At 46.8% G+C, this 18,997-nt stretch overlaps 1 protein-coding gene across 2 annotated transcripts in view; it reads right to left on the reverse strand.

Moving 5' to 3' along the window:
* ptprn2 (protein tyrosine phosphatase receptor type N2) overlaps window positions 1–11,773 on the reverse strand; it is a 1,093,281-nt gene extending 1,081,508 nt beyond the window's left edge. The window contains exon 1 of one of the 2 annotated variants that reach the window (XM_085987555.1): window positions 11,509–11,772. In XM_085987555.1, coding sequence (XP_085843681.1) covers window positions 11,509–11,590 — 82 coding nt within the window. In that variant the 5' untranslated portion in view covers window positions 11,591–11,772. Of the gene's footprint in view, window positions 1–11,508 lie in introns of both variants that reach the window. The other variant, XM_085987557.1, reaches the window with a different exon arrangement.
* Between the last annotated feature and the right edge of the window lie 7,224 nt (window positions 11,774–18,997).

Consider the following 18,997-nt stretch of genomic DNA (forward strand, 5'->3'; position numbering starts at 1 on the left):
ACTCTTTCTTATCCGGTACCTATGGGACCAGGATGGTGCCGGTTGATGAAAAATTCTGGGTAACAGGAGGTATACCTACCAAGGCAATTTTTAACACAAACAAAAATAAAAACCACTGACTAACTCGGCCACCGCGGGAGACTCGGACTCGGCAAAACGAGTGCTGGATGGATTTGGCAAGATTACCGGTTATCTATTTTGCCGGTTATTAAAGTATTCTGGATGATTAAGTGCCATTTAAACAAGAGTTTACTGTACTTTTGAAGTGTAGTCACTGTTGTAATGTGCCAAGAAAGGAGGAAGATGGTGCAGATTCTAGTGATGTAAGGCCCAAAATATCTGGACCTGGAGGGGCGGGGGGGATAGGGGTGGGCGCGCAGGTGGAGTATGATTTGGGGCCGGGCCAGGTTTGCTGGGTCTCCGCTCCTTTTGATGGGGAAGTTCTGATGGGAGGGCATGGCACACCTTGCACCCACCACCTTCCATCCTGACGTCAGAGGTAACAAGGAGGGTCGATGAGGGTAGCGCGTTTGATGGAGTCTACATGGATTTTAGCAAGGCTTTTGACAAGGTCCCTCATGGCAGACTGGTCAGAAAAATAAAAGCCCACGGGATCCAAGGGAAAGTGGCAAGTTGGATCCAAAATTGGCTCAGTGGCAGGAAGGCTGTATCCAGTGGGGTTCCACAGGGCTCTTGCCATTGGTGGTATATATCAATGATTTAGACTTCAATGTAGGGGCATGATTAAGATTTTGCAGATGATACAAAAATTGGCCTTGTGGTTGATAGTGAGGAAGAAAGCTGTAGACTGCAGGAAGATACCTTTTAAGAGAGATGCCTTCCTGAACGGACTCGTCAAGTGGGCAGAAAAGTGGCAAATGTAATTCAATCCGGAAAAGTGTGAGGTAATGCATTTGGGGAGGGCTAACAAGGCAAGGAAATATACAATAAATGGTAGGATACTGAGTAGTGTAGAGGAACAGAGGGACCTTGGAGTGCATGCCCACAGATCCCTGAAGGTAGCAGGACAGGTAGATAAGGTGGTTAAGAAGGCATACGGGATACTTGCCTTTATCAGCCGAGGCATAGAATATAAGAGCAGGGAGGTTATGCTTGAACTGTATAAAACACTAATTAGGCCACAGCTAGAATACTGCGTGCAGATCTGGTCACCACATGACAGGAAAGATGTGATTGCATGAGGGAGGGTACAGAGGAGATTTACGAGGATGTTGCCAGGACTGGAGAATTTTAGCTATGAGGAAAGATTGGAGAGGCTGGGGTTGTTTTCTTTGGAACAGAGGAGGCTGAGGGGAGATTTAATTGAGGTGTATAAAAATACTTGAAGAGGGCGCCCCCAAATTTTCCCCGTCTCCACGAAAGTAGTCAATAATATGAGCACTGTTCCGTAAGGTAAACAATCCTCTTTGTAAAGAAGGAAAGGCGCTTTTTAAAATCCATAAGCAGCTTTTAACATTACCATATAAAGTAGTATCCAATAAAGAGTTCCACAAAGGGGAGGCTAGATAAGCATATGAGGGAGAAGGGAATAGAGGGTTATGCTGACAGAATTAGATGAGGAAAGACGGGAGGAGGTTCGAGTAGAGCATAAACGCCGGCATGGACTGGTTGGGCTGAATGGCCTGTTTCTGTGCCGTATATCCTATGTAATGAGATTAACCAGTGTCAGTCTTTTATTATTCATTCACAGGATGTGGGCATCACTGGCAAGGCCAGCATTTATTGCCCATCCCTAATTGCAAAGATGGTGGTGAGCCGCCCTCTTGAACTGCTGCAGTCTGTGTGGTGAAGATACTCCCACAGTGACTTTGTCGTAGTGATCTTGGAACAACAGAGTGGCCATTTCAGAGGGCAGTTAAGAGTCAACCACATTGCTGTGGGTCTGGAGTCACATATAGGCCAGACCGGGTAAGGCCAGCAGATTTCCTTCCCTAAAGGACCTGAGTGAACCAGATGGGTTTTTACGACAATCCAATAGTTTCATGGTCACCATAACTGGTAATGGCTTTTTATTCTAGATTTATTTAATTAACTGAATTTAAATGCTCCGGCTGCTGTGGTGGGATTTGAACTCATGTCTCCAGATTATTAGTCCAGGCCTCTGGATTACTAGTCCAGTAACATAACCACTGTGCTACTGTTCCCATATAATCATGTATGCATGACGCGGTGAAACTGTGACTACGGAACTACAAGAACTGGGGGGTCCACATGGACCAGCTATGTTACACGTTTAAGCAATTTGACATCAAGGATTTTTAAAATTCAGTAGAAAAGATCCAGAGATTGAGCCGATTTGCAATTTATTGAAATTAATTTCCATGTAACAAACGCCAAGAAATAAATATTTATAACCTAGCTGGGTATAATGGGCAATGTAGAATGAGAGGTGTATCATATATTGGTCTGAAACACTAACAGCAACAGCGGAAACATTGGCACTTCTGCATGAAGATAACTGAACGCAAGACCGTAAACAAGTAAGTACAATACAAATTGCTGCTTTGGGAACATAGGAACAGGAGTAGGCCATTCAGCTTCTCAAGCCTGTTCCACCATTTAATTAGATCATGGCTGGTCTGTATCTTAACTCCATCTACCCTCCTTGGTTCTGTAACCAAGTGAGACCACATCTCGAGCATTGTGTGCAGTTTTGGTCGCCTTATCTGAGGAAGGATGTTCTTGCCATGGAAGGAGTTCAGCGAAGATTCACCAGACTGATACCTGGGATGGCAGGAATGACATATGAGGAGAGATTGGGTCGATTGTGCTTATACTCGCTGGAGTTTGGAAGAATGAGAGGTGATCTCATTGAAACTTATAAAATTCTGACAGGACTGGACAGACTAGATGCAGGAAGGATGTTCCCGATGGTCGGGGAGTCCAGAACCAGGGGACACAGTCTAAGGATAAAGGGTAGGCCATTTAGGACAGAAATGAGGAGGAATTTCTTCACCCAGAGAGTGGTGAACCTGTGGAACTCTCTACCACAGAAGGCGGTGGAGGCCAGTTCATTAAATATATTCAAGAAGGAGTTGGATATAGTTCTTAAGGCTAAAGGGATCAAGGGATATGGGGAGAAAGCAGGGACAGGGTACTGAGTTTGGATGATCAGCCATGATCGCATTGAATGGCAGAGCAGGCTCGAAGGGCCGAATGGCCTACTCCTGCTCCTATCTTCTATGTTTCTATGTTTCTTTGTAACCCTTAATAACCTTGTCCATCAAAAAGCTTACCAATCTTAGGATTCAAATTTTCAATTGACCAGCCTCAACAGCATTCTGAGGGGCGTGTTCCAGATTTCCACTACCCTTTGTGTGAAGTGCTTGCTGACATCACCCCTGAATGGCCTGGCTCTAATTTTAATATTATGCCCCCTTGTTCTGGACTGCCACCCGCCCGCCCCCCCCTCCCCCAAAGGAAAAAAAACATTGGGGTCAATTTTAACTTCTGGGTGATCAACCGGCGAAGAGCGCCGGCAGTCCGGCCATTCCGGAGGCAGAGGATGGGGTGGCAGCAGCCCAGATTGCTCCTCCTGGCCCCATAAAAATAATTTTAAGCTTACCTTTTCAGGTCCTTTCAGGCCAGTGAAACTGGTTGGTCAGAGAGCGCGTGACGCATACCCCGACCAGTTCTAACCTAAAATGATACTCAGGGTCATATTTACGTCATCGGACCCTGATTTGCGTCTTAAAAGGGGCCTCCTGCCTGAACAGGTAAGCAGCTGCCGTCAAGCAGCAGGCCCCTCTGAACTGGCAGCAAGCCAAGAGTCAGTATTAACGAGGCGCTAAGCCTACCAACCCCATTTTGAGGCCGTTACCGCCCCTTTCACACCCATTTCAGCGCGTTAAAATCAACCCCATTCTCTGGCGAGCACGCCAGATAAGATAAAAGTTACAACTAAAAGTTAAACTGAGTGTTCCTTTGTTTTGTTTGAGAGAGAACCTGTGGGCACACTGCCGGATGATCTCTCGTGTGGAATCACTGATCTTAGTTCCAAGGTCCTTTTGTTACCATCATACATGCCAAGCAAAGACACTCTGTCATCAAGCAAAACTCTGAAGAACAGCCATCAAGAGCATTTCTATGGGAGATAAGACATTTTCTCCCAAGCCTAGATTCTTACATGGTATTGCACAATAAATGGCCTGATCTGTATGCACATGTTGGCAGATCTCCCGTGGTGCTGCACACTGTAAGTTGGAGGAAACGCTGTTTTCTAACAATCAGGTGTTATCAGCCAAGTGTGAGGGGGAAAATGTTACATGAAGTAAGTGTGGCATTTACAAGAGGTGTTCTATATACAGTACAAGACTTCTGGTACACACCAACAGATCGCCTGTAGTTTTGTTGATACTGTACTGGCTTGATTCCCAACAGTACTGGAGAACAACAGGGTGGTGCTCCACTCAAAATACCTGAAATTTAGCTCATAAAAGGCAAGGTGAAACTGGTGACAACTGCACGAGACCATTGGACAGAAATTCTGCAGCAATGATGCACGCACAGGAAAGGACTCCTGTCTGCCATTTTCACCCACCACTGAACTTCTTCCAGATCCTGAGGGCGACACATAGAAATATAGAAAAATAGGAGCAGGAGTCGGCCATTCGGCCCTTTGAGCCTGCTCCGCCATTCAATATGATCATGGCTGATCCTCTATCTCAATACCATATTCCCGCTCTCTCCCCATACCCCTTGATACCTTTTGTGTCTAGAAATCTATCTATCTCCTTCTTAAACATATTCAGTGACTTGGCCTCCACAGCCTTTCGTGGTAGAGAATTTCACAGATTCACCACCCTCTGAGTGAAGACATTTCTCCTCATCTCAGTCCTAAATGTCTTACCCCATATCCTGAGACTGTGACCCCGCGTTCTAGACCTCCCAGCCAGGGGAAACATCCTCCCTGCATCCAGTCTGTCTAGCCCTGTCAGAATGTTATATGTTTCAATGAGATCCCCTCTCATTCTTCTAAACTCGAGTGAATATAGGCCTAGTCGACCCAATCTCTCCTCATACAACAGTCCTGCCATCCCAGGAATCAGTCTGGTGAACCTTCGCTGCACTCCCTCTATGGCAACTATATCCTTTCTTAGGTAAGGAGACCAAAACTGCACACAGACACCATTTCAATATTCATGAGTGAGCACCCACACCTGCAGCAGCACAACAAGTGTGTCCAAAGCATAGAGGAGGTGGAACCCTGAGAGGGAGAGCCTATGGCCCACATTGAGCTGAAGGTAAAGGGGCAAAACATTTTCTTGATTTCTTCAAGAGCACAGAATGGCCCCTCTTCCAACATAAATCGATCCTTTTGGGATTGATTGCCATTTGCCTCTCCACTTCGGCCGCAACATAGGCACAGCGAGCCCAATGCCTGCTCTCTGCAGGCCTTAGGTCTATCAGGGGTGTTTCAAGTAAAACTCCCGGGGAAACACCCCGAAACACTTACAAACTGCCAATGTAACGGGAGCAGGAAGAAAAAGCAATCACCCCCTAGAGTGCATTTTGTTGAGAATTTCCAGAGGAATGGAAAGCCGGCAAATCCAGGTTCTTCTCTTGATTACAACGCCCCACCCCCCCCCCCCAGCAGACCATCCCTAGAACTGCACCCCATCCCCACCCACCCCGCCCCAATTCATACAATTTCTGAGTACAGGGCCGGAATTTTGCCGGTGCTCAGAGGGCGGGTTTGGAGGCGGGTCCACTGTCAAAATCAACAAGATTGACAGCGGGTTGGGATCCCGCTGTCAACCTGTCTCCATGTCTGTTTCCAAGTGTCGGGTCTGTCTGCGTTTACAGACCCGACACCAAGCAGCGGGTGAGCCAATTCAAATACTTAAGAGCTTGTTAAAAGGTACTTAAACACCATTTTCCCATGTACTTACCATTTTACCAGATTTTTCATGAGGTTCCCGGCACTGGGAGATCACGTCAGGTAAGTAGGGCGGGCTTGTCAATGACTCTCCATTCCCCTGAATAGTTGACAGCTGCGAAAGTGGTATAAAAGCTACCATTTCACAGCTGTTCCCTTTCCAATCTGAGAAGCTGGAGCCTTCATGATGTAGAATACACTTTTCAGCTTTATGGCGTTTTTAAAGTGTTTGGAGTAAACTCTCTATCCACTGTCTCCTCCTTGGAACAACCTCTCTCACCATTGTCAGGTCATTTCTGTCACCTCAACTTCAGCTGCCATCTATTCCAGCAGCATCGGTACCCTTGAATAAATCTCACCTTGGTCCTCAGAATCCCACCACGATCAGCCTCAACACCAACATCACCAGGCACACCAGCAGCACCAACAACACCAACCTGCTCTGCAATCACCTGATGCTGCACAGGACACAGGGCATCAGCACCCGACTACATTGCTGCCCGGGAGGCCAGGGATGGCCTCACCATGGCCAGATTTACTTCACTTGACGCTATACACCCTGGCTGCCACATGATGCTCCAGGTTGGCACCACCCCACTCCAACACCATAAAGCATCCCTGCAATGCCCAAGCCATTCCTTTCACACTCATCACCATTGCGGGGGAGGGGGGGGTTAACATTATGTCTCACCATTCACTGCAACTCACTAAGCCACTTTCAAAGGTGCACACAAATCTGTCCAAGAAGGCAAAGTGTGGAAAATAAAGATTTCAATGTTTGGCAACACATCAACAGAAACTTTACATGAACATTGGCGAAAACACCCACGTGCCTACCCTTGTGTGTTGCCAGTTGGTATGATTGGACAAGGATGAGGGTGAGTGTGAGGGGTGGCTAGTGAGATGGGGAAGTGATAATGTAGATAGAGAGGGATGGGTGGAGGTGCAAGGTAAGTTGGTGTGAATAAGGATGTGCAGGAGTAGGGTAGGGAAGGCAGAGTGATGGGGATGTTATGAGAGGCACAGCAGGATGAGGTTGAGTGTGGCTTTGCAGTAATGTTTCGTGATCTACTGAGATCATTGAAAAGTTTACACCACTGCAGCCAGGTCCTCCTGACGACATCCCTGCTTGTGCCCTCCAGGCTGCGTTGGTGTCTTGGGGAGGTCTCTTCCGCCCGTGGGAAGGGAAGAGAACCTCCCTGCGTGCTGTGACTCCCTCCATATGCATATGGAGGGAGTCATGGGAGAGCCTGGGTGCAGCCGTGCACCTCTGTGCAGTGTTTGCAGCACCCCAATGCTGCAGAACACTGACAGCACATCTGTCAAAATGAATGCGGACATGGCCCCTTTAAGAAAACTGGCTGATGACGCGTCATCAAATTACATCATCAGACGTGCTTCCTTTTAATTGGCCGGGAACCTCGCAGGGCAGGCTTAACAAGCCCAATCAATGGAAAATTCTTCTCACAGAGCGGGATGGAGCTGGGAGCGGGGTTGCAACCCGCCACCTACCTTGGCCGCACTGAGCCCGCCTCGGTAGGCGAAATCGCAGCCCAGGTCTCAGTTTCCATCCAGGGGTACATCACAAAAACAAAAAGGTAAAAAAACTGCTCAATCAAATAGCAACATTTTAAACTGGAAAACACTGCTCCTCCCCCACCTGTAGTTACAGCAGAAGTATCCAAACTGCAGCTTGTGGGCTATCGGTGTCAATCAGACACTCAGTGACTCGCTGCAATACAATATAACAAACCACTCTACGGACACTAAGAGGTAAAGAAGTGTGACCCAGAATCTCCATTATCTGTGCTCCAATTAACCACCTTTCCAATTATCCAGGAGACTAATATAATAGCAAAATACTGCGGATGCTGGAAATCTGAAATAACAACAGAAAATGCTGGAAATACTCAGCAGGCCAGGCAGCATCCGTGGAGAGAGAACCAGAGTTAACGTTTTAGGTCTGGGACCCTTCATCAGAACTGGAAAAAGCTGGAGATGTAACAGATATTAAGCAGGTGCAGAGACAGGGGGAGGGGGTGGTTAGGAGGGGAGGAAGGAATAGAAAGAATACCCTGTACTTTTGTAAGAGGCAGGAAAGATAAAATGTTGCAAATGGGAGTGGCAAAAATCATACTGCATGAAAAATGGGGGCAGGGATAATTATCTGAAATTGTTGAACTCAATGTTGAGTCCGGCAGGCTGCAAAGTGCCCAATCGAAAGATGAGGTGCTGTTCCTCGAGCTTACGTTGAGCTTCATTGGAACAATGCAATAGCCCGAGGACAGAGAGATCAGAGTGGGAGTGAAGCGGTGAATTAAAGTGACAGGCGACCGGAAGCTCAGGGTCACCCTTACGGACTGAACGGAGGTGTTCCGCAAAGCGGTCGGATAAACGGAACTCCCTCACCTTCACATGGTCCATCTCCGACTCTTCCCTTCCTTGACTTCTCCGTCTCCATTTCTGGTGATCGACTTTCAACAAACATCCACTACAAGCCCACCGACTCCCACAACTACCTGGACTACACTTCCTCCCACCCCGCTTCCTGTAAGGACTCTATTCCATTCTCCCAGTTTCTCCGTCTCCGCTGCGTCTGTTCTGACGATGCCACCTTCCATACTAGTGCTTCCGACGTCTTCCTTTTTCCTCAACCGAGGATTCCCCTCTACCGTGGTTGACACGGCCCTTGACCGTGTCCGTTCTATTTCCCGCACTTCTGCTCTCACCCCTTCCCCTCCCTCCCAGAACCACAATAGGGTTCCCCTTGTCCTCACCTTTCACCCCACCAGCCTCCACATTCAACGGATCATCCTCCGCCATCTCCAACGTGATCCCACCACCAAACACATCTTCCCCTCACCTCCCCTTTCAGCATTCCGAAGGGACCGCTCCCTCAGCGACACCCTGGTCCACTCCTCAATCGCCCCCAACAGCCCTTCTCCTTCACCTGGCACCTTCCCGTGCAAGCGCAGGAGATGCAACACATGCCCTTTTACCTCCTCCCCTCCCACTGTCCAGGGCCCCAAACACCCCTTCCAGGTGAAACAGCAATTTACTTGTACTTCTTGCAATTTAATATAATGTATTCGCTGCTCACGATGCAGTCTCCTCTACATTGGGGAGACCAAACGCAGATTGGGCGACCGCTTTGCGGAACACCGCCGTTCAGTCCGTAAGGGTGACCCTGAGCTTCCGGTCGCCTGTCACTTTAATTCACCGCTTCACTCCCACTCTGATCTCTCTGTCCTCGGCCTATTACATTGTTCTAATGAAGCTCAACGTAAGCTCGAGGAACAGCACCTCATCTTTCGATTGGGCACTTTGCAGCCTGCCGGACTCAACATTGAGTTCAACAATTTCAGATAATTATCCCTGCCCCCATTTTTCATGCAGTATGATTTTTGCCATTCCCATTTGCAACATTTTATCTTTCCTGCCTCTTACAAAAGTACAGGGTGTTCTTTCTATTCCTTCCTCCCCTCCTAAACCCCCCCTCCCCCCGTCTCTGCACCTGCTTAATATCTGTTACATCTCCAGCTTTTTCCAGTTCTGATGAAGGGTCCCAGACCTGAAACGTTAACTCTGTTTCTCTCTCCACGGATGCTGCCTGGCCTGCTGAGTATTTCCAGCATTTTCTGTTGTTATCCAGGAGACTAAGCCTTGCGCAAGACAAGAATTTTTAAAGAACCGAAAAAGTCCATTAGACCCAACATGCCAGCTTCTCTTATTTCTTGTGGATCAATTTTGCCTACCTGCCACATTCTTCAATCCCTTCTCTCTCCAGAAACACCTGGTCATCTATTGAACCGACTAATAATTCTCACTTCGATGGCCTTCCCTGGAAACTTATCCCATCGCACTATTACCCAAATTTTTGTGAAAAGTTCCTCCCAATTCTCCTCTTCCTCATAACTTTTAATCCATTTCCCCCTGGCATTGGAACCGTTCCCCCAACTTGAACAAATGTGCCAGGATCAATGCTGTCAGTTCCTTTCATGGTCTTGAAGGCAGTAGTTCTCTCAGGCAGGTTTTTCACATCACAAGTCTTGTAAAAGCTTCTTGGTTACTTCTCCATCTTGTTTTTGTTCAGAGCATTTCCAAATGAAGCTTCACAGTCCAAGCTTTGATTTTGTTTTTAAATTCCCAGCTCCCTCACTGATAACAATAGCCTGTTTATTGGACACGTGCTATTAAAATGGAGAATTTATGCTTTCAGTTTAATTATTCTAAAAATAAACATGTAAAGAAAACCTAATGGAGGTAAATTTCGATATCTGTCTTAAATTATATACAAACACAACTGTGTTCACAAAGAATTCGTGAGCCATTAACAGCACTAAAATAGGAACAGAATTTGGTGTTTGCTTTTAATTGTGCTAACAAACCTCATTTTGAACAAACCTTCGCTTGTTAAAAGTGCATTTGCCTAGTCTGAATATCTTCAACACACACTTAGACCTTTAATACAACATATTTTAAGCTATTGAGATCCAATAGTTCCCAACCTGTAGCAATAAGAGAACAGCTTGTGTTGCTGTTAATCTTGCCTACCGCTTGTTTCCCTCTAGCCTGTGTGAAGCGTAAGATGTGCCGAAGCCATCAGTTATTGCACTATTTACACTGAAGCAAATCAACTAAATAGTTATTCACATCCACGTCCTGTCCTTGCGGTGATGCACCGACCCCGCTACTCAAACCGAACATTTTACTCTCAGTAACTCCACGTCAGGAACACAATCTTATGGGTCTTATGCCTCTTCTCTCTGCCCCTGCTGGATTGGGATCTACTGGGACTTTTATTGGCGTGTGGGACAGGAGCCCCACGTTACCTTATTCGGTTCTGGCTACACTATGGTTCGAAAATCGATTAAAATCTGTAGAAAAATCATCGTAGGACATCGGAGTGCAAGTTAAACACAGCTTCCATCCTTCAGCTCGACGGTTTGCTACAACTTAAATAAACGCCAGTTGAAATAATCCTGTCACATTCACTATATATAATGACCGCACACTGTGACCGTGCTGATGCTTGAAGGCGGCGGGTGTAAAATAAATCACAACATTCAATCAATTTTACTTGGGGAAAATGGGGCAAAGGAGCATTTTATTAAAACCGACCACCAGAAGTATTTCCAAATGATTTGTAGCAAAGGGGATGAATGAGCTGGTCGTTCGTCATTTCAATCTTTCAGCTGTGGAAGTTCAGGCGGTTGCCGGCGTTGGTCACCGTCAGTCAGACCAGCATCGCCCATTTCACAGCAGCCGACTCCCGCCCTCGGCCAACACAGTGCGCTCGGAGATCACCAGATTTGTGCACCTGGCGCTCGGCCCTGCACACAAATTGCAAGGTGTGACACCAACGGTGAGATTTTGACAACCCCAAATCCCTCCTGCTGGGTCCCAGTGCCCGTGGGAATTTGTGGCAGAGGGACTGCTCTTGACAGCCTCTGCGATTCTGTCGCATGTAGCAAGCAGCCCGGATAAAGCAAAAGGAGAACCGTCTCTGTGTCCAGTGGCTGGATGCGCCACCTGATGCACCAGCATCGGACAAGAAGCTGGAGTGATGCACAGTCTGGCTTGGGAGGCATGCAGCAAAAAAAACTCACCGAATTTCTTGTCCGCTCGCGCGATCAAACGGGTGTGGGAGACCGACAGGACCAGCAGGATGGAGTAGATTAATTCCATCATTCTTCATCCATTGCACTGACACTAACAATCCATTCTGGGCAAGATGAGAAGAGGGAGGGAGGGGGTGTGTGATGGGTGAAAGGAAGCGGCGCTCTCCGGCTCCCAGTGATCAGCTGCTTCAGAGCCAACACAGAGCGAGAGAGGGAGAGAGCGAGCGCACCTCACTCCGCCCCGGATCGCCTGTCAATCACCCCACCCTGGCCAGCCCGGCTCGGCCCCCCACCTGCCAATCAGCCGGCCTCGGCCCGCCCCAGCACTGACATCAGCCCACCGTCTGGTGCAGCGCCAGGTAGCCAGCGCGATTGAGCTGACCGTGTATTGCACATTAATCGCCACAGTCCAGATTAACTCTGCCAAATGCAAAGGACAGTATGCAGGGGGGAGGAATGGTCTTACGCCTTATTTTCACGTTGCCCTACATCTTTCACTACAGTATGCCCCCCTCTGCTTCCTCCTCCCATTTATACCACGTAGCTCTCGAAAGGTCATCGATCCAAATAGCCTTGTGTCAGTTTGAGACTATCTCTCAGTTGATATTTACAGTTGGGACTCAGGGTTTTTGTGTTTTATATGATTCGCTGGCACTTTAGCAGTTTCCCTGGCTGAAAACAGGAGTGACCGTCGTCTGCGGCCTGTGTAATCACATTTTTATTATAATCTGCATTCGGTGTCCATACAACGCTGGCCGATCTCTCTGTTAGTCTTCAAAGGGCACATTTTCATTTTTCCAGTACACAAATGCAGGTAGCACAATAAATAAAACAAGTGAGTTAAAAGTACAAATTCAGCTTAAAGGCTATCATGTAGTCATTACAGAAGCCTGCCGACACACTGGGCACATCTGGGAGATAAATATTCCAGACTATAGGATCCTAAGAAAGGACAGGGAAATATGAGAAAAACATGGGAGGAGTAACATTGATGAAAGATGCAATTACAGCATTAAAAAGGAGTTCAGTAGGGTGATCATGATCAGGCTTTGGAAACACTATGGGTGGTTAAGGAACAGCAAAACTGCAAGACTCTGGCAGGAATTGTCTAGACCTACTGATAGTAGTGATGTAATGGGATCTATAAATATGATCAGGGAAGCACGTAGCAAAAGCAATGGCCGGGAATTTGCGGTCGGCGGTGAAGCAAATGCGATCTCTATAGCGAGAAGTTCGGGTTTTTCGACTTGTAATTCAGATCAATGGAGTATAATGGGAATTCCATAGTGCGAGCGCTACCTAAGCAGCCAATCAAAACACAGCGAACGAGGAAGTGGGTAAGCTCATAAAATTCTAACTTTTTAAAATGTTAGAGAGAGCAAAACAAAGATTGGGACACTCATGGGGAAAAGGCAAACCTGAAATAAAGATGAAAAAACTTTAAAAACATTTTTTTCCAGAAAGTTTCTTAAACATTTTATTTTTTATTAAAATGGTTAAATGTCGCACTGCACAAAATTAAAATTAGTTACTTAGGCCCATAACCTTTGTTTAACAGTCAATACGCTGTTAAAACCCCAGTTACACCCAATCCCTATGGGTCTAACTTTTAGTGGGGCAGTTTTAGTCAGTTTCCCTGACTGCTGGCTGTGTGGTGGGGGGAGGCACAGTGCAGCCTGTGGAGGAGCAGTGAATGACAGGCCGCAGCGTCCGGATTTCTGCTTTAGGCTGCGCATACGCTAAATCTTGAAGTTGCGGTCAGTTTCAAAGGCGGAATGACAGCGAACGCTGCCAATTCGCTGTCATTGGGACTGTAACTTCCGGGCCAATGTGGTTATTATGGGAGATTTCAATTTCTACTTAGATTGGGAGAAGCAGAACAGCTCAAGTTATAAACACGGTGAATGTCTAGAATGTATTCAGGACAGTTTTCTAGAACAATGTTTTAGAACCAACAATGGGACAGGCCATACTAGATATAATGATGAATAATGAACCAGAATTTGTTAACAATTTGAAGATAAGGAAACATCCTGCAAATAGTGACCATGTGATTGAATTTGACATTAGGATTAAGAGGGAGATGACAGTCACAAACTAAGGTTTTAAATACAAGGCAAACGTCAAAGGGATTAGAAATGAACTGCTACAAAAAAGTATAAGAATAAAAAACTGGATGGACACCTGGCATCAGATTTGGACACAACAAAGACACATCCAGCCCAGTCGCATACCAGTCGACCCTGCAAAGTACTCTAACATCTGGGGACTTGTGCCAAAATATGCAGAGCTGTCCCACAGACTAAGCAAGCAACCGTCTGATATAGTTATGCTCACAGAATCATACCCATCAGCCAACTTGCCAGACTCCTCAGTCACCATTCCTGGGTATGTCCTGTCCCACCAGCAGGACAGACTCACCAGAGATGGCGGCACAGAGGTCTACAGTCAGGAAGGAGTGGCCCTGGGAGTCTCATGGCATCAGGTCAAACCTGGGCAAGGAAACCACCTGCTGAATACCACCTACCGCCCTCCCTCAGCTGCTGAATCAGTACTCCTCCATGTTGAACGCCACTTGGAAGAAGCACGGAGGGTAGCAAGAGCACAGAACGTACTTTGGGTGGTGGACTTCAATGTCCACCAAGAGTGGCTCGGTGGCACCACTACTGACCGAATTGGCCGAGGCCTGAAAGACATAGCTGCCAGACTGGGCTGGCTGCAGGTGGGGAGAGAACCAATTCGAGGGAAAAACCTACTTGGCCTCATCCTCACTAATCTACCTGTCGCAGATGCATCTGCCCATGACAGTATTGGAAGGAGTGACGATCGCACAATCCTTGTGGAGATGAAGTCCTGACTTCACACTGAGGAAACCTTCCATCGTGTTGTGTGGCACTACCACCGTGCTAAATGGGATAGATTCAGAACAGATCTAGCAGCTCAAAACTGGGCATCCATGAGGCGCTGTGATCCATTAGGAGGAGCAGATTTGTAATCCACCACAATCTGTAACCTCATGGCCTGGCATATACCTCACTCGACCAGTACCATCAAACCATGGGACCATCCCTGGTTCAATGAGGAGTGTAGAAGAGCATCCCGGGAGCAGCACCAGACGAACCTGAAAATGAGGTGCCAACCTGGGGAAGCTAGAACGCAGGACTACATACATCATAATCATAATAATCATAATCAACTTTATTGTCATTGTTAGTGCACAAGTCCAGTACAACGAAATGTAGGCTCCCGAGAGTGTACATTTAGATTAAGACATTTAAACATTCAACAGCGGAAGCAGCATGCTATAGACAGGGCTAAGCAATCCCATAATCAACGGAACAGGTCAAAGCTCTGCAGTCCTGCCACATCCAGTCGTGAATGGTGGTGGACAATTAAACAACTAACGGGAGGAGGAGGCTCCATGAATATCCCCATCCTCAATGATGGCTGAGCCCAGCACGCGAGTGCAAAAGACAAGGCTGAAGCGTTCACAACCATCTTCAGCCAGAACTGCTGAGTGGATAATCCTTGTCGGCCTCCTCCCGCGGTCCCCGCCATCACAGATGCCAGTCTTCAGCCAAATTCAATTCACTCCATGTGATAATAATTAACAGCTGAGTGCACCGGAAACAGCAAAGGCTATGGGCCCAGAAAACATCCCGGCTGTAGTGCTGAAGACTTGTGCTCCAGAACTAGCCACGCCATTCCAGTACAACTACAACACTGGCATCTACCCGACAAAGTGGAAAATTGCCTACGTATGTACCAACCACAAAAAGTAGGACAAATCCAATCTAGCCAATTATCACCCTACCAGTCTACACTCAATCATCTACAAAGTGATGGAAGGTATCATCGATAGTGCTATCAAGCAGCACCTACTCACCAATAACCTGTTCACCAATGCTCAGTTTGGGTTCCGCCAGGACCACTCGATTCCAGACCTCATTACAGCCTTGGTCGAAAAAGGGACAAGAGTTGAATTCCAGAGGTGAAGTGAGAGTCACTGCCCTTGAAATCAAAGCAGCATTTAACTGAGTGTGGTATCAAGGAGCCCTAGTAAAATTGAAGTCAATATGAATCAAGAGGAAAACTCTCCACTGGCTGGAGTCATACCTAGCACAAAGGAAAATGGTTGTGGTTGTTTGAGGGAATCATCTCAGCCCCAGAACATCGCTGCAGGAGTTCCTCAGGGCAGTGTCTTAGGCCAAAACATCTTCTGCTGCTTCATCAATGACTTTCCTTCCATCATAAGGTCAGAAGTGGGGATGCTAGCTGCTGATTGCAGTGTTCAGTTCTATTTGCAATTCCTGAGATAATGAAGCAGTCCATACCTGCATGCAGCAAAACCTGGACAACATCCAGGCTTGGGCTGATGTGTGGCAAGTAATACTCACGCCACACAAGTGCCAGACAGTGACTATTTCTAACAAGAGTCTAACTATCTCCCCTTGTCATTCAATGGCATTATCATCAAATCCCCCAACATCAGCATCCAAGGGGTCAGCTGAGGCTCAGTTGGTAGCAATCTCACTTCCGAGTCAGAAGGTTGTGGGTCCCAGTCCCACTCCAGATACTTGAGCACAGAAACCTAGGTTGACACTTCAGTTCAGTAGTGAGGGAGTGCTGCATTGTCAGAGGTGCCGGCTTTCGGATGAGACGTTAAACCGAGGCCTCACAGGTGGACGTAAAAGATCCCATGGCAGTATTTTGAAAAAGAGCAGGGGAGTTATCCCCAGTGTCCTGGCCAATATTTATCCCTCAATCAACTTCACTAAAAGATTATCTGGTCATTATCACATCGCTGTTTATGGGAGCTTGCTGTGCGCAAATTGGCTGCCATGTTTCCTACATTACAAGTGACTACAGTCAATGAAGTACTTTTGAAGTGTAAAGTGTTTGGGATAGCCCAAGGTTGTGAAAGGCACTATATAAATGCACATCTTTCTTTTTTCACTATTGACCAGAAACTTAAGTGGACCAGCCACAGGAGCAGGTCAGAGGCTGGGTATTTTGCAGTGAGTGACTCACCTCCTGGCTCCCCAAAGCCTTTCCACCAACAATGTACAAGTGTGCTGAAATAATCTACACTTGCCTGGATGAGTGTAGCTCCAACAATACTCAAGAAGCTCAACATCATCCAGGACAAAAGAGTCCGCTTGATCGGCACCCCATCCACCACCTTAAACATTCACTCCCTCCACCAGCGGCGTACTGTGACTGCAGTGTGTACTATCTACAGGATGCACTGCAGCACCTCCCAAACCCACAACCTCCACCACTTAGAAGGACAAGGGCAGCAGGCACATGGGAACACCACCACCTCCAAGTCACACAGCATTCTGACTTGGAAATATATCACCGTTCCTTCATCGTCACTGAGTCAAAATCCTGGAGCTCCCTACCTAACAGCACCGTGGGAGTACCTTCACCACACGGACTGCAGCAGTTCACCACCACCATCTCAGGGGCAATTACGGATGGGCAATAAATGGTCTTGCCCACGATGCCCACATCCTATGAATGAATAAACTTTTAGTGGATACTTTTACTGGTGCACAAGAACACCCAGGTCTCTTTGCACTTCCCCTTCTCCCAATCTATTGCCATTCAAATAATAATCTGCCTTCCTGTTTTTGCCACCAAAGTGGATAACCTCACATTTATCCACATTATAGAATAAACGGGTCGTTTTCCGAGTGGCAGGCAGTGACTAGTGGGGTACCGCAAGGATCGGTCCTAGGACCCCAGCTGTTCACAATATATATTAATGATCTGGACGAGGGAATTGGATGTAATATCTCCAAATTTGCAGATGACACAAAGCTGGGTGGGAGGGTAAGCTGTGAGGAGGATGTCGTGAAACTCCAGTACGATTTGGACAGGTTGGGTGATTGGGCAGAAACATGGCAAATGCACTATAATGTGGATAAATGTGAGGTTATCCACTTTGGTGGCAAAAAGAGGAAGGCAGATTATCTGAATGGCAATAGATTGGGAGAAGGGGAAGTGCAACGAGACCTGGGTGTTATTGTGCACCAGCCGCTGAAAGTAAGCATGCAGGTGCAGCAGGCGGTTAAGAAGGCAAATGGTATGTTGGCCTTCATAGCAAGAGGGTTCGAGTACAGGAACAAGGATGTCTTGCTACAGTTGTACAGGGCCTTGGTGAGACCGCACCTTGAGTACTGTGTGCAGTTTTGGTCGCCTTACCTGAGGAAGGACGTTCTTGCCATGGAAGGAGTGCAGCGAAGATTCACCAGGCTGATACCTGGGATGGCAGGAATGACGTATGAGGAGAGATTGTGTCGATTGGGCTTATACTCACTGGAGTTTAGAAGATTGAGAGGGGGTCTCATCGAAACTTATAAAATTCTGTCAGCCCTGGACAGACTAGATGCAGGAAGGATGTTTATGATGGCCGGGGAGTCCAGAACCAGGGGTCATAGTCTAAGGATAAGGGGTAAGCCATTTAGGACTGAAATGAGGAATTTCTTCACCCAGAGAGTGGTGAACCTGTGGAATTCTCTGCCACAGAAGGGGGTGGAGGCCACTTCATTAAATATATTCAAAAAAAGAGTTGGATATATTTCTTGAGGCTAAAGGGATCAAGGGATATGGGGAGAAGGCAGGGACAGGGTACTGAATTTGGATGATCAGCCATGATCTCATTGAATGGCGGAGCAGGCTCGAAGGGCTGAATGGCCTACTCCTGCTCCTATCTTCTATGTTTCTATAGTAAGGAATGAGTTAAAAAACTGGGGGGGGGGGGGGGTAAGAGAGATAGTCAATACTGAGGAGGACAGCAACAAATTGCAAGACATTAATAAACTTGATGAATGGGCATATAATTGGCAAATGAAATTCAACACAGGTAAATGTGAGGTATTACATTTCGGTAAGAAAAATAGGGACGTCACATATTACTTGGAAAATACAAATCTAAGTTGGGTAGAAGAGCAAAGGGATCTTGGAGTACAAATACACAAATCACAAAGTAGCACCACAGGTTAATAAGGCCATAAAAAAAAGCAAACCAAGCACTAGCGTTTATTTCTAGAGGGACTGAATTGAAAAGTAGAGAAGTTATGCTAAACTTATATCAGACCTTGGTTAGATCACACTTGGGAGTATTGCGTACAATTCTGGTCGCCATATTATAAAAAGGATAAAGAGGCACTGGAGAGGGTGCAAAAAAGATTTACAAGGATGATACCAGAAATGCGAGGGTATAGATATCAGGAAAGGACGAACAGGCTGGGTCTCTTTTCTCTTCAAAAGAGAAGGCTGAGGGGTGACCGAATAGAGATCTTTAAAATTTTGAAAGGTTTTGATAGAGCACATACAGAGAAAGTGTTTCCATTTGTTGGGAAGAGCAAAACTAGAGGCCATCAATATAAGATAGTGACCAAGAAATCCAATAGGGAATTCAGAAGAAACTTCTTTACCCAAAGAGTGGTGAGAATGTAGAACTCGCCAT

This window comes from Somniosus microcephalus, chromosome 5 (genome assembly GCF_052327205.1).
Source record: "Somniosus microcephalus isolate GS21.2 chromosome 5, FLI_Smic_1.0, whole genome shotgun sequence".
In the NCBI taxonomy this organism is placed as follows: domain Eukaryota; kingdom Metazoa; phylum Chordata; class Chondrichthyes; order Squaliformes; family Somniosidae; genus Somniosus; species Somniosus microcephalus.